General features: G+C 38.0%; 1 protein-coding gene across 14 annotated transcripts in view; it reads right to left on the bottom strand.

Annotated features, from left to right (window-relative positions):
- Positions 1-874: 874 nt before the first annotated feature.
- Positions 875-20,529, bottom strand: part of PDE4D (phosphodiesterase 4D) — a 1,549,195-nt gene continuing 1,529,540 nt past the window's right edge. For 4 of the 14 annotated variants that reach the window (XM_032282027.1, XM_032282373.1, XM_032282310.1 and 1 more), the window contains 8 exons: positions 20,270-20,442; positions 19,292-19,390; positions 18,247-18,411; positions 17,013-17,112; positions 5,398-5,552; positions 4,445-4,567; positions 3,793-3,975; positions 2,816-3,232 (listed from right to left, as the gene is read on the bottom strand). In XM_032282027.1, coding sequence (XP_032137918.1) covers positions 2,816-3,232; positions 3,793-3,975; positions 4,445-4,567; positions 5,398-5,552; positions 17,013-17,112; positions 18,247-18,411; positions 19,292-19,390; positions 20,270-20,442 — 1,415 coding nt within the window. Of the gene's footprint in view, positions 3,233-3,792; positions 3,976-4,444; positions 4,568-5,397; positions 5,553-17,012; positions 17,113-18,246; positions 18,412-19,291; positions 19,391-20,269; positions 20,443-20,529 lie in introns of all 14 variants that reach the window. The other 10 variants (XM_032281891.1, XM_032281808.1, XM_032281749.1 and 7 more) reach the window with 7 other exon arrangements.

The raw sequence follows: 20,529 nt of genomic DNA, 5'->3' as shown, positions 1-20,529 counted from the left end.
ATATTGCTGCTTTTTATCTTATTCATTATTAAGATTCTAGGCACTCTGTGGGGGAAATACTAAGTATAGGAAGGGAGAGGGAATGAGAATGTTTTAGAAAGAGGAATAAACTCTAGACTCTGCCTTTCTTTCTAGACCTCACTCAGGGACAAATAAAAGGGAAACAAGTTCCCAAGTGTTCTTGTGAAACTACTTGGTCAAACATACGTCTTTATTTGAAAGATTACTGTCTGATCTTTATAGATGAAAGACAGTAGAAACCTTATAATTAGCTAGCTGATTCCTATTCTGCCCTATGTAAAAGATCAGAGTTATAAAGACATAATTTTTATTTCAAAGGATCTAAGCATCAGCTAGATCTCAGGGGACTGAAATGGGGATTCTCTTCAGCTTGAGTCATTTCCCTGGCTGATGACTTAGTTTCCAGTCCCCAGAAGACTTCTTGAGAAGTTCCAAATATAAACAATTTTCAGGGTGGTAATTCTTCTTAGATGTTTGATTTTCCATTTGTCAGATACCCACTTTGACCTCCGTCACAATTTTTCAGTATCAACATGAGACATGATGATTTGGGCTTTAAGGTCTTCAGAGAGAAGGTAAATACTTTATTAAGACTGACATGAGAGGGCCAGGCATGGTGGCTCACACCTGTAATCCCAGCACTTTGTGAGGCCAGGGCAGGCGGATCACCTGAGGTCAGGAGTTCAAGACCAGCCTGACTAACATGGTGAAACCCTGTCTCTACTAAAAATACAAAAATTAGCCAGGCACAGTGGTGGGCACCTGTAATCCCAGCTACTTGGGAGGCTGAGGCAGGAGAATCACTTGAACCCGGGAAGTGGAGGTTGCAGTGAGCTGATATCACACCATTGTACCCAGCCTGGGTGACAGGGCGAGACTCCGTCTCAAAGAAAAAAAAAAAAAGACTGACCTGACATGGGAATAAAGTCAAAAATGTCCCATGATGCTAACTGCTATAATCCAGTAAACATTGGGAATTAATATCTAAAACTGTAATACAGTTCCTGGTGCTGGAATCAGCCAAGAGTGATCTCTAATTTTTTATTTAAGCAGAATTTTTACCAATCTAATATTTTAGGATGCATCATAGTACCAACCCTCTGGTGCCAGTGGCATCATCTTCTTTCCCTCCATGTGTTTAAAGAAGTAGTTCCCCTCTGCAAGATATGCTTATGGATCGAGAATAAGTGATAAAGCAATTCCTACATGTTATGTGGCTGTCCATTAAGGAAGAGTACTTGCTACACTTAAAACCATCTCTCAGGGATGTTCCTGATATAGTTCTTAATCCCGTGGTGAAATCATTAAAACCAAAGAGGAATCGTTGTATTGGTGTTTGTGAATATATTGTTAATATTCTTAAAAACTGCCTAGTTAGCAGTTGTTAACTTTTCTCTGTAAACCAAGAGTAAAAGCTAGTCATGATATACAACCTCATGGTTGAAATGAATGTTAACCCTAATTTGACTGTTTCTTTTCACCTGTCACAATGGTGGTGATATATTTGACAAGACTTCATCTAGCAACCATGGACGGAGGTTCAGACACACACTAAATTATAAAGCAGCACGAGGGAAAAAACCTTTCTCTTACTGTAGCTGGCTGTACAAACAATAAAAATGAGCATGAAATGTGCGGATTATTAGAAATACACGCACTTGTGAAATGCACGTCTGTGACACAGCAAAATGTTATTAGAAGACACTAAGTAGGGAAACATCTAAAAAAGACTGACCATTTTAGCTACTGGGTATTTATATATCTCCCACTGGCTTCAGACACACCAACTGACGACTGAGTTTGCATGAAGCTTAAGACACATTTGATATAACACACATTAAAATATTATAGAACAAATAGTTACTTTGCACACTGTGAAGAAAAACATTGGTGAAGAGCAACTCTGCTTATCTGGAAAGAGTGAAACAAAATGTAAAGTAACTAAATGCTTACAAAAAGGGCTTCCTGCAACATAAACTTGTTTTTCTGTTTTAAAATATGGAAGTCATTGATATATAAAACAATGAATCACTACAAATCAGTTAATTGCTATGAACTATAAGGTGCAAGTAAAATTTGTAAATTAGATTTTTATCCAGTGTAGCACAGATTTGTACTGAAAACTTGCAAGTTACTCCTTAGAAAAAAACCAGTGGCAGATGAAGTTCTGAACATAGTTTTTTAAATATAATACCTCAATACATTTAATAATAAAAGTAAGCTCTACAAAAAATCTGTTTTACATATCATACAAAATGTAGAGGTCAGTGCAGCTCACTGAACCACACTATTCAGTCACGTATCAGGAAGACTTGAAATTAGAAAATTATGCAATTTCTGTGGCTCATCCTCCTACTCTTTACAGATTCGTGCTGTGTCCTGTTCTTGACATATTTGTTGCTTTGTCCATTAAGTTCACTCTGTGCAATGCCTTTCTTCTGAAAATATTGCAAACAAAAAAATAGAAACCCCAAATCCCATGAACTTTTGGGCCACCTGATGAGCCACGCTCTCTTGAAAACAATTTGGAGTAGATTTTATCTGCTTCGTCAGCTCTACTAAGCTGAAATCTTGTTAAAATGCTGTTCATGAAGATGTCCACCTTGCTCTGATGATATGGAGGTGAAAAAACTAATTACAATATTCCTGAGCGCCGGACTGAGTAGTCAAGGTCAGTTTTGTTCAACAAACGTCCTGGCAGATGACAGTGAGGTGTGACCGTGGTTGTGGCATGTGACATGCACTTTGGAAACGATTTTTCTACTAAAAAAAAGGCATGAAAGTTTTTGCACTGTTACGTGTCAGGAGAGTGATCATCTATGACACAAGCTTCGGGCTGGCTTTCCTCTTCTTCCCCTACTGCCTCTTCTTCAACCTGTTCATCGAGGGGAATTTCAGTAGACTCCGAGTCTTGAGTACAAAGAGTCTTGGAGTCACTGCAGCTAGTGTCTTCTTCCACTTGACTGCCACTGTCCTTTTCCGTGTCTGACTCACCATCTTCCTCTAAAGTTAGTTCAAACTGGAATTTCTCAGTTTGACCCTGCCGGCCCTCCTCCGGGTCATCAGGTGCAGGAGAGGGGCTCTGAGGGATTGTGCTCTGGTACCATTCACGATTGTCCTCCAAAGTGTCCAAAATGTCCTGGGCGTCAGGGTGGACGAGGTCTGCCCACGTCTCCCAGAGGGGATGAACAATATAGTCTATGAAGCCCACCTAGTTAAGAAAAAAATCCAATATGAGGAGAGGACTTGGGACTAAGAAATAATGGAAAAGCTTAACTAGATCACGACCCACAAATAAAACACTGAACAGAAGATGACTAAGCTTAGTTTGGTAAAATTGTCACTATTTTCGACAACAGACCATATAAAATATTGTTACTAGCTGGTCAAAATTAGCTTCCAGAACCCTTGGTTAAAGAGCACGTGTGTAGCATAAAAAATGTTCCAGTTGTTGACATGGTAGGACTTATTTTAGAATCCCAATTTGTAGGTGAATCCAGATAACTGAAGTAATACCATGTGCTATATGTGTATGAATATATTAAATGAATATAGTCATGATAAATGTGTTCTTAGAATAGATATATGACTATATGAATGTAAGCCATAAGAATGAAAGTTTTTTGGATCATAAATACTAAGATGAAACTGAGTGTCAAAAACAAAGTAATTTTAAAAATCCGATAAAATACTATCATATGTGATACAAAGTAACCAAATGCTAAAGCGGTGGCTCCGTTCTCTCTGAAAGCTGTACATCTCATGTATTACCTGTGATTTTTCCACAGACGCATTGTGCTTATCACACATGGGGCTTATCTCCATGCCACGTTCCCTCTCTCGGTCTCCTTGGCGGAAGAACTCCTCCATTATCCGGTCCGTCCACTGGCGGTACAGTTGGAGAGGCTTTGTTGGGTTGCTCAAATCTGCACAATGCACCATATTCTGAAGAACCTAAAATAGATGGATGCATACGCTAGTCACTCCTCTTCCTTTTTTTAAAAACAAAACAAAACAAAACCAGAAATTCACATTGGATGACTGCAACACTTAAAAATATGCATAGTGTAAGATTTATTCCAGACACCTCAACCATGATGTGTCTGTGTATGGTTCACACTTGTATTAATAGTTCGAAATTATGCCACTTCTGCATCTAAATAGCACAAGAGAAACTGGCTGATTAGATTCAGAACTGCTTAAGTGGCTGGTTCTGTGGGGTGTTAGTTTTTTAATTAATATAGATGCAAATGAAAAGACCAGTAGAATTTTACCTGGTTAATTCTCAGCAATAAAAATTTGGATAAAAATGCTGCCTATAATTGTTACAAGGTGAAGAAATACACCTTCTCAAAGCTGAATACACAGACATATGTGCACATGCGCACAGACACACACAGAGCAAACTCAAATAAGGCTTTACCTGAATCCTATCAGAATAATTATCAAGAAGAAGAACTCCAGAGCTTGTCACTTTCTTAGTTTCAACCATAGTTTTCAAATCAGCCAGTAGATTCATGTGTTTTGACATGTCTGTTGCAAGTACCTTAAAATATAGAGTATATTATTGAGTAAAGTTCAGAGAAAACAAAATTTACATATGAAAATATTATGCAGAATATGAGAAACAAAAAGGAATAAAATAACACTATGCCTTTTAATGACGGTGGAAATCCCTTACTCTTCCTTAGGGCAGAGTCTTTTTCCCTTTTGCTATCAAGTTTTCTCAAAGGCCAGATAAATGTGTGTAATATACAGAAATGTTAGGTACTGACAACACTTTCATGGTGAAAAATGGGATAACATTTCCATGGATAAGGCATCATCACATATTTTCAAGTTTTTCCATTCCTTGGACCAGAAAGTGGTTACTAGACTATGAATGACGAACTGATTCAAGGTTGCTTACAGACTGCTTCAGAAACAAAATATTCTGGTTATTTTCTGCTTTGAAAATACAGATAATTCTTGCCTTTGTATGTACAGGGTTTAACAGAGTAAGGTTTTGAAAGCTAGAGATTTCCCTGTGTCTCATAGTCACTGAATAAGATGCATAGACAAAAGAGTAAAGTCATGGCTATTCTAAATGGCACTGTCTACTGATGAGAGCTTTGGCCCATGCAATCTGCTTTTGTTAGTCATCTTTCTCTGCCTGCCACTAAACTGGAGGGGCTCAGAAAACAAATGATGATGGTGAGCTAACATTACTTTCAACTTCAAACTGCTAGAAGTAAAAAACCTATCATAGAACATCACTGCCAGCATCAGGGGCAGCTTCTGTAGCATAAAGGGCAATAATATGTTGTGAAATGCAGTTCCTTTTACCTAAGCAACTTGCATCACAGTTCTCTTTTTTTGCTTTTATCAGCTACTTACAATGTCAATGACCATTTTCCTTAAAGATTGTCTTTGTTTTTTGGTCAAATTCTGGAAAATGTCACAGTTTTCTTCCTGAAGCAATTTAAAGCCCACAGCCAAATGATGGTTCTCTAAGACTGAGGAATCATTGTACATCAAGGCAAGTTCAGAGTCTGAAAAAAAGACAAGAGGCCAAAGATCAGCAAAGCTGTTTATGAGTTGATCTGATTCTTCAAATTCTAAAGTACTTTGGGTTTAGGATGTAATTTCCCCTAAACTTCTCTGCTCCCCTTATCATTACATGACAATATCCAGGAGAGAATAAATCGGATAACATTAAGAGCAGAAACAACACGAATGAATCTTGGGGAGTGAATTCTAATGCTACTAACATGTGGCAGGTCATTGCACTCTGTGGGTCTCAGCTTCCACTGAAGTGAATGAACTGGATCTTTAACTTCTCCTCTAGAGGAGCTGCCATGAGCTCAGCATAGTATGACATTATTCTTAGTATCTGTAACACATCCAGAGCATAAGGTTTTGTATTCCTGATAACTGGAAATTACCTACCCTGCAATTTATATAATGCAAGGATCATGTGATACAGGATTGTTTGTACTCAAAGAGGGTACAAGAACAATACGGAATCATATGAACAAGTTTAGATTTGCTCATTTGCTCATATATAGCTCTGAAAGTCTAGGCTTTATTCGTTGTTTTCCATTTTCTTTTCCAAGCATAGTGGCAGTCATTGTATACTGTATAGGGATATTGCTCTTCCTGCCTGCTTGCTCACAGCTTCACACAGAGACGTTGTGTTTGGCTGTCTACATACCCTCTGGTGGAGATTCTGCCAGTCTCTCACTACTGCCCTGGACCTGTGAATTTCAGGCAGGGAGAGATTCTGCCTCTCTCTGATTTCTTGTAAATAGCAGACCTAGATCCATAAGATAATCATTAAAAAACTGGGTTGGTGCTTTATTCTCTTTGTACTTAATCACTGTAAAGACTAAAAGCAAATCTGAGGCAGGAGGATTGCTTAAGTCCAGGAGTGCAAGACCAGCCTGGGCAACATAAAGAAAACTCATCTCGACAAATAATAAAAAATTATCTGGGCATTGTGGTGTGTGCCTGTAGTCCAGCTACGTGGGACACTGAGGTAGGAGGATTGCTTGAGCCCAGGAGTTCAAGGCTGCATTATATTGTGCCACTATACTCCAAGCTGAGCAACAGAGCAAGACTCTGTTTCCAAAAAAAGAAAAAAAAGGCTAAAAACACGTGTTTGATCTTTTTTTCTGACAAATACATAGAAAATATATTTGGAAATATATATCCTTTTCTAAGAAATATCCAATACTATTCACTGGCTATTTTAGTGGAGCTAGGAAGGAGAGGAGAGGCTTAAGACATTTTTCAACTGGGAAATTCTATTATTTTATTGGAACTACAGAAATAGAAATTTGCATACTTAAATTTCTGCTCCCAAACTACAGGAACAGAGCTGTTTAGTAGGGAGTAGGTTTGTACAGTTTTTTGTGTTTTTTCTTTTTTCTTTATTTTATTTTATTTTACTGCATTTTACGTTTTGGGGTACATTTGAAGAACATGCAAGATAGTTTCATAGGTACACACATGGCAGTGTGATTTGCTGCCTTCCTCCCCTTCACCTATGTCTGGCATTTCTCCCTATGCTATCTCTCCCCAACTCCCCACCCCCCACTGTCCCTCCCCTATTTCCCCCCAACAGACCCCAGTGTGTAGTGCTCCCCTCCCTGTGTCCATGTGTTCTCATCGTTCAACACCCACCTATGAGTGAGAACATGCGGTGTGATTTTCTGCTCTTGTGTCAGTTTGCTGAGAATGATGGTTTCCAGGTTCATCCATGTCCCAACAAAGGACACATGTTTTTGCTTTCTTTAGATAAAATCGTGTTTTCAAAAATTGTACTTTAAGTTCTGGGGTACACATGCAGAACATAAGTGTTTGTTACATAGTTATACACATGCCATGGTGGTTGGCTGCATCCATCACCTGATCAACATTAGCTATTTCTCCTAATGCTATCCCTCCCGTAGTCCCCTACCCCATGACAGGCCCTGGTGTGTGATGTTCAACTCCCACTTATGAGTAAGAACATGCGGTGTTTGGTTTTCTGTTCTTGTGTTAGTTTGCTGAGAATGATGGTTTCAGCGTCATCCATGTCCCTGCAAAGGAAATGAAACTCATCCTTTTTATGGCTGCACAGTATTCCATGGTGTATATGTGCCACATTTTCTTTATCCAGTCTATCATTGATGGGCATTTGGGTTGGTTCCAAGTCTTTGTTATCATGAACAGTACTGCGATAAATATATGTATGCATGTGTCTTTATAGTAGAATGATTTATAATCCTTTGGGTATATACTCAGTAATAAGATTGCTGGGTCAAATGGTATTTCCAGTTCTAGATCCTTGAGCAATTGCCACACTGTCTTCCACAATGGTTGAACTAATTTACATTCCCACCAACAGTGTAAAAGTGTTCCTATTTCTCTAATCCTCTCCAGCATCTGTTGCTTCATGACATTTTAATGACTGCCATTCTAACTGGTGTGAGATGGTATCTCAATGTGGTTTTGATTTGCATTTCTCTAATGACAAGTGATGATGAGCTTTATTTTTCATATTTGTTGGCTGTATGTCTCCTTTTGAGAAGTGTCTGCTCATATCCTTCACCCACTTTTTGATAGGGTTGGTTTTTTTTTCCCTGCAAATAATTTGTTTAAGTTCTTTGTAGATTCTGGATATTAGCTCTTTGTCAGTTGAGTAGATTGCAAAATTTTTCTCCCATTCTGTAGGCTGCCTGTTCACTCTGGTGATAGTTTCTTTTGCTGTGCAGAAGCTCTTTAGTTTAATTAGATCCCATTTGTCTGTTTTGGCTTTTGTTGCCATTGCTTTTGGCGTTTTAGTCATGAAGTCTTTGCCTATGTCCTGAATGGTATTGCCTAGGTTTTCTTCTAGGGTGGTTTATTTTTTAAAAGGTAGTATCTGGTTAACTTTTAAAGTGTCTATAAACGCCTTTATGAATCTTTATCAACAAATGGGGAAGCATAGAGAAATGAAAAATTTTAAACTATATAGGATCTTAGCAAATGTTGTAATTCTGCAGTGGAATTAAACATATATTGAAAGGAAGGCATAATGTTTTCTAAATGGGTAATTAACTCTTAGAGTTATTTTAAGGGAGGAAATATGCATGTACACAAGCGGTGTTAACAGAATTGACGTAGCCTTATAGAAACCCTTATTGGCTTATATGAAGTTGAAGGTAATGGAAATTAATGCTATTGACCCTGCTGAAGAATAAGACAATGAGCTCTTACTTCAAGTAAAAGGGTGATCTGTCGTATGGAAGTTGCCATGAAGAGTCTGAGTTCTACTGGTTATAAGTATGGCCTTTCGTGTAGGGCAGATATTCAAAAATACTGGCTAGACCTGTCTTGGAAAGTGGTTATCTCCTGACACTTAAGAAGAGTCCACGTTGGCCAGAAAAGCCAGGAAAGGATTCCCTAGTGAATTGGCATGCCTCCACAGCCTCTTCAGTCACAGATGCTATTACGGGAAGGTGATGGTGACTGTTGATTTTTAAATGAACAAATGTTAGCATTTAAGAAACTGAATCTCAAGGAAGTTATTTAACTTTCTACTCTGCTTTAAGACTAAAGGCATATGGTCACATCTAAATGGGGAGGTAGGATTCTGCAGCTCGTCAGCACATTTTCACCAAAGACACTAATCCATTACTTGTAAGTAGAGTCCTTGAAGGTTCAGGAATGATCAGAAAGTTGCTGTCATACTTTGTTACAATGCACAGCACAGAAGGGCAAAGAGGTTAGCTTATGTAACATTTTTGTTGAAACCCTCTCATCTTCAAGCCCAATACAGGCTACCTTTTCCATGACATCTTTCTTGATTACCAGACACAACTGCCCACTTTCTCCTGTAAACTCCCATATTACTTTGTACCACCCATTTGGCATGTATCACATTCTACCTTTTTTGTCTTTATCTCTACAGATCTTTTAATAGTTCCTCCCCACACCCTTCTAGCCTACTTAGAGACTTAAGCCCCTACAAAATACTAAAGGTTATTAATTTAATATGTTTGGTTATCTGGCTTCCCCAGATAGGCACTTCAATTATTTCAAACTTACAAACACTAATATAGTAAGGCACAACATTTAGAGGATTTAGGTGCCATTGTGTTAAGTGGTTTATGTGAATCATCTCATTTAATCCTCATAACTCTTTTAGGAAGATACTATTGTTACTGACATTTTATGGCTCTGTTCCAATCGTGGATGGCATGGAGCCATATAGGTGGGAAATAAAGTCTTTGTGTCCTTGCCATAGGCTGGGGGATAGAAAATGTGTCTTGGGGACATCTTTTATATACATAAATATTTACATAGATGTACTCATATAATCCTGTATAAATGAAGAAAATGAACCTCAGAGAAGGTAGGTAACTTTGCCAACATCACATAGCCAGTAAGTAAGTGCTGGGGCCATCACTTAAAACCAGGCAGTTTCTAGAGCACTCACCTTATACTGACTATGATTATAACTGCCTTATAAATAGAGGTGAAAACTTGAGCAGTGAACACTAAACATCAACCAGGAAATCAATACAATCCACTCAGTGCCTGGCATACACTAATAACTTTATAAGCATTTATTATTTTTTATTGAGAGGCCATGCATACCTTTACAAACTCAAAGCCATCATTTTATTATATAGCGATCAATTGTGCTCATTTGTTACAACTACCCTGGATCATCAAGAATAAATTAGATTATACTCAACATATGCTACTACTGAAGGCAGGAAGACCACTTTTATTTTGTGTCCCTCTCTCTCTTCTGAGTTCTAACGAAACGGGGAAGGGTAGGCAGGTACCACCACATAACTAACTGAGAACATATACTTCATCTGTGTTAATCTTTTCTCTCTCTGTATTAATCATGATCATGGTTCTCCAGAGAAATAGAACTAATAGAAGACATATGTATGCGAGTATGTGTGTGTGTGAGAGAGAGATATTTATTATGGGAATTGGCTCAGGCAATTATAAAGTCCAAAAGTACCACATCTGCAAACTGGAGAACGAGGAAAGCAAGTCCAAAGGCCAGAGAACCAACCAGTAGCCCTGATGTTAGAGGCAGGAGAATAGGTATGTCCCAGCTCAGAGAAAGCAATTGCCTTTCCCCCAATGTTTTGTTTTGTTCTTCTCTTTGAGGTACTCAATGGATTGACTGTTTTCTGCCAACAATAGTAAAGGCAATCTTCTTTAATCAATCAGTCAATTCAAATGCTAATCTCTTCCAGAACACTCTGACAGACACACCCCAAAATAGTGTTTTATCAGCTATCTGGGCATCCCTTAGCCCAGTCAAGCTGACACATAAAATTAACCATTACAAATTCTGCCCCTTGTCACCTTGGTGTACCCATAAGCATCTCCTTTAACCATATTTAATCTCCATAAGGCCATAATTCTGCCAAATATGCTACAACTATCCCGCATACAACCAAAAACACACTACTACAGGCCCCAGAAGTGAAAGTAAAGTTTTTGAGTAATGTTTACTCTTATTCTAACATCCTATAACTTAAATACTATGATATAAAATACATACATACTAATATAAAATCAATATCTCCTATATAAGGGAATAGAAGAAAATGAAGATGTCCCAGAGAGGGGCAGTAGTGCTGCAGCTATACACTTTTGGTGGTACCTGCATATCATACACAGAACCAGGCCCTCTGTCAACTACTTGCAGGGAACTTTCCATGAGACCACATGTGTAGGCTGGGAGAAAGAAGGCAGTGTAGTTAATAGGAGTGGCATTAGGTCCACTTCGTTATGTAACTTGTGCCTTCAGTGTCTGCTCAGACCTGATAGATTGTGTATTACACCACTTTTATTTGATGATAAAATGTCGTACACACCCAATGTATGACTTGGCAGGTTAGATAACACCCAATTATGATGGGCAAGCAGTGCAAACCACATGGAAACTTGGTAGCCCATGTTCTATCAATCAGTATCTCCTAAGGCCCAGCAGCAGGCCTAGATCTGTCTCTCAAAAGGAGATTAGTTATCTTTGGATGATGGCAGAGTCTTGCTCCAAAAAGGTCTGTGCTGTGATTCACATACAGGGCTCTGCCAAAAGCTCCAAACAACATTCCTATCTGCCACTGACAATCCAAGCACCATTAAATCTGCTGGATCACGTGGCCCAGGTGCAGAGCAGCTTGCACAGCAGGCTGGAGTTGTTGGAGAGTCCTACTCAAAACCAGCAGTTTCTTTGACACTCTTGTTCTGTGCCCCATCTAAACTTGCAGCTTTTCAGATCAGTTAGTAGATGGGCCAGAGTAACACACACAAAGAAGGAATACATTGCCTCCCAAATCCAAATAAGCCCACTAGGTACTGTGCCTTTTTGTGTTTTATGCGGGTCCACATGGCAGATCACAGCCAACATTAAAACATGGAGCTGAAACAGTTAAGACTGGGGCAGACACTATCAATATGTATCCTGTTAAGTAAGACTTACACTCACTGTTCTTACAGCTTTGCTGGCTTAGCCTTGAGTTAGAAAATGATAGCATAATACACCGTGTCTCTAAGTTTCAACTGAAATAGGAGTCTTCAAAACAACTTCTGAACCAAACATTTCTTCTTGAAATAATGGAGGGAAGTGGTGGTTTTAACTTAATATTTAATTGCCAAGGATAAACGATAAAAACCACTCTCATTCATCACCCCATTCATCACTCCATTCATCCACTCTCTATGTGCTCACCCTGCATTATTTTCCTCCATAGTACTTAGTACCATCACATGTTACAAATTCACTTATCATGTTCTGCCTTTTCCAGCAGAATGCCAGCTCTGAAGAGCCAGGGCTTTGTCTTGTCCACCCATGCGTTCTAGTGCCTAGAACAATATTTATTATAATATTTCATAGGCTTGCAGTACATTTTTGCTGAATAAAATAATCTCTGTAGTGATATCTATATAATATTTGATAAAAATGAGTTTATCCTTATTTTGAAGGTGTGGGCTTATAGAGAAAAATAAAATTCTACATATAATCTAGTGTAGCTTTGAAAATTTTACTTCAAAATAAGAGTAGAGAAATAAAAAGATGTGTACTCGCTGCTAAACACACCCTAACCTTAATATAATGAAATGCCTCTGCTCTTGGAAACCAAAAACTATATGCTTTGAATACATCACTAATGTAAATAAATCTTTCTGCCCAAACTTAGGCATCTTTGTTATTAACAAAAAATAATTCATTTTCCAAGTAAAATTTAATGCTATATTCTGTACTATTGACACTATTTTCAGAAAATAAAGCTAAGTTAAATATACTCTCCAGCATTTTATATTCAAAATTTCATGATGCTATTTACATTTTATGGATTTATTTATTTATTTAGAGACAGAGTTTCACTTTTGTCCAGGTTGGAGTGCAATGGCATGATCTCCACTCACTGCAACCTCCACCTCCTGGGTTCAAGCAATTCTCCTGCCTTATCCTCCCTAGTGGCTAGGAATACAGGTGCACACCACCACGCCTGGCTAAAATTTTTTGTATTTTTTTTTTAGTAAAGGCAGGGTTTCAGCTTGTTGGCCAAGCTGGTCTCAAACTCCTGACCTCGGGTGAACCACCCATGTTGGCCTCCCAAAGTGCTGGGATTGTCAGGTGTGAGCCACTGCACCTGGCCTATGGATTTATTTATATGCAGTGTCCTTAAATATTTATGCAGCTTCCTACCAGAAATTTCCATTTCTCTAAATCCTGTTCATAGTCTCCACACACAAATCATTTATTATAGCTTAACCAACTCTGCCAGGTAGAAATGATCTCTCTGCTTGCAGAACCTCCTGCATACTTTCAATGAGTTTTTAAATACAATTAATTCGTAATAAATCATTTGGCACCTAAAGTGAAAACAACTGAAATAATTAGGAAAAACTATAAGTACATGTAAGAAGCAGGAACATAACTGCCCTGGGAACCAGCCAAGGAAATCCCCAGTACCTGCCATGTGCCTTAATCTCTCAGTGCTTCCATAGCTTCCTTAAAGTAAGACAAGCGACTGGCGTGGTGGCTCATACCTATAATCCCAGCACTTTGGGAGGCCAAGGCTGGCAGATCACAAGGTCAGCAGTTTGAGACCAGCCTGGCCAATATGGTGAAACCCTGTGTACTAAAAATACAAAAATTAGCCAGGTGTGTAGCCCCAGCTACTCAGGAGGCTGAGACAGGAAAATCACTTGAGCCTGGGCAGAGGTTACAGGTTGCAGTGAGACGAGACTGCGCCACTGCACTCCAGCCTGGGTGACAGAACAAGACTCCATCTCAAAAAAAAAAAAAAAAAAAAAAGATAAGTAACCATCTATGGGTTTATAAATTTGATATGATAATCAGAGGTCTTTAGAATTCTCTATTATGAGAAATATGGATTCAGCTGTAGGCTTTGGACAGGATGGCAGCTCCGGCTCTGCAGCAAGAGCTGAGAATGTGCTGGCTTGATACACTGATGCTCAAGAAAACAAGCTGGGCATGGTGGCTTACATCTGTAATCCCAGCACTTTGAGAGGCCGAGGCAGGCAGATCACAAGGTCAGGAGATCAAGACCATCCTGGCCAATGTGGTAAAACCCTGTCTCTACTAAAATATAAAAAATTAGCTGGGTGTGGTGGTGCGCATCTGTAGCCCCACCTACTCAGGAGGCTGAGGCAAGGGAATCACTTGAACCTAGGCGGTAAAGGTTGCAGTGAGCCGAGATCACACCACTACACTGCAGCCTGGCGACAGAGCAAGACTCTGTCTCAAAAAGAGAAAATATAAAAAGTCCATTTTAAAAAAGGTTTACTACAACTAAAAATAAGTACAAATTCTGATAAAATATTTCACAAAGCTACATATTACAAGTTTACGAGTTATTCAGAGGATGCCTTTATTGCATGCTGGGAAGATAATTCTGTCTCATATGACAGAATTAAGCTAACTAAGGCAGTAATTCTGATAATGCCCTGGCTCTAAGCAACCCTGGATACTTTCCTGTACAAAGTGACAATGCTGATTCATTCCCTCAGGAATAACACAGCCTCATCACACCTCACCCTCAAGAAAGCCTTAGCAATCCAAAGCTACTCTGGCAACTGTGAACTTCCCTCTATCGCTTTGGTCACTCAGAAAGGTCATCGTGATATCGCTAAATAACTAACAAAGAACTTGCAGAAGCAGAATTAGTTATCCTTCCATCCCAAGTGGGTCACCAGCAAAATGACTTTAAACACGTCCTAAAGACATATAATTATCTCCTTTATATTCCTCCACTATTTCAGTGGCTCTCAAACTTTATAGAGTATCAGATTCATCTGTAGACTGAGACCATGTTAGCTTAAATGGTAGACTCCACAGGGACCCTGATGCCCACCAGCGTCCTCCAGGTGCCAGCCAAAGCCCAAGTGCCCTTTTAAGGCAGGGGTCCCCAACCCACCCCCCAGCCATGGACCAGTATCAGTCACCAGTATTGGTCTGTGGCCTGTCAGGAACTGGGCTGCAGAGCAGGAGGTGAACAGCGGGCAAGCCAGCATCAGTACTGCCTGAGCTACATCTCCTGTCAGATCAGTAGGGACATTAGATTCTCCTAGGAGCGTGAACCCTACTGTGAACTGCTCATGCAAGGGATCTAGGTTGTGTGTTCCTTGTGAGAATCTAATGCCTGGATGATCTCAGGTGGAACAATTTAATCCCAGAACCATTCTCTCCCTACTACCCCAGTTTGTGGAAAAATTGTCTTCCACAAAACCTGGTCCTTGGTGCCAAAAACATTGGGGACCACTGCTTTAAGGGCTCAGAAGAATGAAGACTAGAGTGGGTCCTCATTATTCTTAAAAATATATATATATCAGAGTACTTGGAAGACAGTGACTTTTCTGTCAGTTGCTTTAATTTGTTCTCTAATCTCTTAATTCTAAGGGAACATATAATATGGTATATAATAGAATGCAAAGAAAACATACCAGTCTGAATGTTTGGTGTTATTAATTTAAAAAAATACATACCTTTCTTAAACACACAAAAAACTAAAACATTTTATGTATTTACTAAAAAATTGTTATAATTCAGAATATCTCAAGACATGTATAAGCATCAAAATAACAAATCAGGCCAGGCTCATGTAAAGTGCCAGCAAAGCACGGTATTGCATGACATCCCTGCTCTTCTCAGAAAGGACACGGTGAACTCTCCCCCAAAACAATGTAAATACATGGAGCTGCATCCAATGTGTATTAATATTTATATGTATGCTTTGATGAGTTCTAAAAGTACCCCATTATAGGTGCTCATAGGCAAGTAGAACATGAAATGTTATCCTGTCTAATCTGGATAAATAAGTCCCTAAATTAAACTTCTAAAAAAAAAAAACCTGACAGTTTAACTACACATCTCAGGAAATCGCCTCTACACGGGTGAGTCACTAGAGTACATTTTGCTATAGGATACTCTAGAGGCCATTACAACATATAAAAATAGGTAAATAATCCTAAAGGTCTGAGTTAAATCTAAAGCAAGGTTATATTACATTCTTTCTTTAAATCTGGCTACAGCAAAGTACAGAAAATGAATGGTGAATTCATAAATAATTCTATAGCTAGACTGCTATAAGGCACAAGAAGACTATCATCCACAGACTCACGCAAAAATAAAAGAGAAAAGAAAGGTAGATTCTTAACAAACAAAAAAAATTTCCAACAAATTTGCATATTATTTTTCATATATAAAAGTGAATTTATGATGTTAATCTACCATATGGGAGGAAATTAAGTCACAGTTCACTTACATCATTTACCAATTAACTTCAAGTACCAAATAGAATTTCTGTAAACCTAAATCTCTTTACTAAGGCATAGCTCAAGCATTACCTAAACATTCCCTACAGGGGCTTTCTGTGCAGTGGTGTCAGAGCTGTTCCATATTAAACAGTCTCAACCATTCCTTATATTTCCAAATTCAGTGATGACTTCTTATATGGTGAGATGTTAACAGTGAGAGAAAAATGTAATGGTTGAAATAATATTAAGAGAGAAGTTCATGTTACCCCTATTAGGAGATTTTAAAATGAAAGAGCAGGAGGAGCTGGGCATGGAGGAGGAAGGGAAGCTATGGCCTCTGAAGAGGATTAAGTGATGACCTACGTAAAGTGAAGAACACTTAGCATTAATTCTTATAATTTCTCTTTTTTTATTTAAAACTTTAGGGCTAATATAACTTCTAAATCTTTCTGCACACTTTCACATTTAATTACCCTTGTCTAGTAACACACTAACATATTACTTTTAAAAAGAACTTGAACACATTTTCCAAATATCACATGCCTCAAGGGATATATTGATAATTTTCAGTTAGATTACATTAACATGCACTATCACTAAAATACACATATACACATCTCAAAAGAACATTACGGCTCTGGAAGCACCCTGAGTTTATAAAGACCCTTAGTCATTCTAAAATGTACAAAGGAAATATGTGTTCTGGAAAAATTAAGTTTACTTACTTGTATTGATCAGAAATTGATTGGACACACCAGGATGATCTACATCATGTATTGCACTGGCAAAAATTGCTGCGAGAATCTCCAAATCTGTAAACACAGCCTGGAAAATCAGACAATATAGATAATATTACTATTCTACAATGATAACAAAAGTATAAACAAATGAGAAATAACTCTAGAATTTAAATGGAAAACAAAATGAAGCTTCATGTTTATCAAAATGTGTCAAGAGAGTCTGAGATACTTATGAACTTCTAAAGTATAAGCTTGGAAGAAAATATTTTATCTAATTTTATTACATATCATGATCAAATCTTTTCCATTCACTGTATTTTTTAAAATATTATTTTAAAACTATCAAATTATTTTTAAAGAAAATAAATTTATTTTCTAAGTAAGATGCCTAAGAATATTCTGAAAATGTACATAAAATTAATAATGACATGAGCAATTCTTTTCTTTTCTCTCATCGAAACCAGGGATTCTCAACTTCACAACTTTTGGGCCAGATAACTCTTTACGTGGCAGGCTGTCTTGTGCGTTGTAGGATTTTTAGCAGAACTCCTGGCCTCTACCAACAAAATGCCAGTATTATGTACAACTAAAAATGCCTCCAGACATCACCAAATATCCCTGGTGCTGGGAAGAGAGAAAGAAAGGGGAAGAGAAACCATCTCCAGTTGAGCATCACTCACCTACATGATGAGGTATTAACATAATTTTATAATAAAAACTGAATTATAAAATACATTTCTTAAAAATTAAGAAAATCAAATTGCTTTACTAAACAACTAATGAAACAACTTCTTAGGATTTAGAAAAATTAAAGAAGTGTTTCCTTCTAATAAATTCCATGAAAAAAATCAATGTGTTGCTTATGTCTTATAAAACAGTCATTCTTTGACCTATAAATAAAAGCCATCAGACTCCATTTCCAGAAAACAAATTAACAAAAAATGAATAAGCTAAATTTGCTTTATGAAACATCCAGTGGATCATTTCAAAGAAGCAATATCACAAACAGATCAATCACTAAATCTGTGACCAACTTTCATAAGCAAAATCCTTCAAAGACTTGACTATTAACCCATAGCATTTTCTCCCTTTAAGTCAATAAATTATACTTCCAGTGAATCCAATTATTTTCTCTACTGAAAACCCTTCAGTATAAAAGCTTAATAGACTTTTATGAGTGGCAAGTTAGTGTTCTTGAAATTTCAGAAAACAAATTTACCTCCAAAGCAGGTGTAGATAATAGCACATGAGTAGACTGGACAACATCTGCAGCATGGATATTGTTGTGATAGGCCACATCAGCATGGTAATGGTCTTCGAGAGTCATAAGATATGTAATTAAAGTATCTACTGGAATTTTAAATGTTTTTAATAAATCCCGTTCCTGTAGGAAAAAAAAATCATGTTAGCATTTTTGTCTTTATGTAAAAAATTTCTCCACAGAGTATGTTAACAAAAATCGCACACCAGTGTTGCCAATGGATAGCCTGGAAACGACAACTGTACTCTCACATGTCTAGTGAGGGAAATGGGAACCTCTGGGAAGGTCCAGGGACTTTGGGACAAAACCAGAGTTGGGTTTTCCTTCTGGAACCCAACAATACTACACCCTAGCTGTATGGTGTCAGGATAGGTGCCAACTCTAAAAGTTTCTGTGCCCCATTATAGAGGCAGCTCCTGGCAAGCATGATTAACTCAACCACTACATCTCACCAATTGAAACCCACGCGCCCTCTCTAGGGCTGGAGTTTCCCATTCCAGTCCCAAGGTATCTACAACAGCCTCAGTTTCTCATTTAAATCCCACCCTGAGCTGCAGCAAAGGGTGAATAAGAGTGAGAAATGGATATGCAAAAGGAAGCAGGACACAAGAAAGTGACTGAAAAAAAAACTATAAGGTTAGCCAGCGGGGGCTTTATTCATTTTTTTTAAAGTTAGTCCTCCATTGTCTCTGCTAGTCAGATTCACAGAGATGATGTCTAAATTATTATTTTAATGAACTGCTTCATTCAGGCTGTATCACATCTTTTTCTTAAATGCAAAAAAAAAAACAAAAACAAAAAAAAGAACGATTGATGTATTTGTGGTTTATCCACAACTCCACCTTTCTGTATCTTGTCCCTTGGCAAAGGAGCAAATAAGGATAAAAGTATAAAAATAAGCAAAAGATGGGGAATATTTAAAAAGACAAAATGTGTGCACAAGCTACAGACTGGACATTAAATTCCTAAATAAAAGAAATGTAATAGAACTCAACCACCTTACCTGAAAAATGGTGTGCATGATAACAGTCAAGGGCCGGTTACCAGACAACTCTGCTATTCTGAAAACATGAAGACCCCATTTGTTCACATCTTCTAGTTCCTGGAGTAAAAAACAAGATACCAAAAAATTAGAAAGTGGAGTAAAATATGATTCCATGAACACAATCATTTAAAAATTACAGAGTTTAGGTGGCTGGGCGTGGTGGCTCTCACCTATAATCCCAGCACTTTGGGAGGCCAAGGCAAGCAGATCACCTGAGGTCAGGAGTTCGAAACCAGCCTGGCCAACATGGTGAAACCCCATCTCTACTAAAAATACAAAACAGGCATGGTGGTGTGCGTCTGTAGTCCCAGCAACTTGGGAGGCTGAGGCAGGAGAATTGCTTGAACCTGGGAAATGAAGGTTGCAGTGAGCCAAGATTGCACTACTGCACTCCAGCCCCAGATACAAGGTGAGACTCTGTCTCAAAAAAATATTAAAGACTTTAGTATAAAGATTGTTAGATTTATTTAAAACAATTATTCATTTTACATGTTAACAAACACACCATATAAGCATAGGCAAACTTTAGGCACATTTACTTATACGTACTGAAAACTGAATAGTATTGCTTAACCTTATGACTTTGACATTACAACATGTTTATGTACTTTAAATATCAATCACAAAGCATTTCTTCAATGGATAAAATCTATTCACAAAACCTTAACTATTCTCCTAAAACCCAGAAGACAGGACAGATTTCTAACTCGTTAAGGCCAAACAACAAAATGAAGATGCAGATAACTGACTTCCAATCCCCTAAAACGTACACACCAAACCACCTGTCTAAGGCACTTTACAAGGAGCTTTATAAAATGTCTTTATATCTTCAAAAAAAAAACCCAAATTAATAAACTTTCCTATCCATTTAAAAGTGAAAATTTATGGAAGGGCATCATTTAATATTGATGATCATGATCTCTGAAATCATCATACCTTGGCAAGGACATCTTCTTGTTCAGTTTTAACTCCAAACCTTGGAATACTTGAATTAGTCAGACTAGAGCTGTGCATCAATTTCTTGACTCCACTGATCTGAGACATTGGTCTTTTCTTTTTCTCCTTTTCCTTCTGAGTTGGAGATGGAATTTCCACTTCATGTTGCTTATCTTGAGAAATTTAGGAAATGTTCTCTATTATTAATTCTATCTGTTTTTATATCATCACATGCATAACTGGAAGGGTTATAATTGATC

This window comes from Sapajus apella, unplaced genomic scaffold (assembly GCF_009761245.1).
Source record: "Sapajus apella isolate SASKATOON/1434 unplaced genomic scaffold, GSC_monkey_1.0 scaffold1, whole genome shotgun sequence".
In the NCBI taxonomy this organism is placed as follows: domain Eukaryota; kingdom Metazoa; phylum Chordata; class Mammalia; order Primates; family Cebidae; genus Sapajus; species Sapajus apella.
This window is presented reverse-complemented; position numbering and strand designations above follow the sequence as displayed.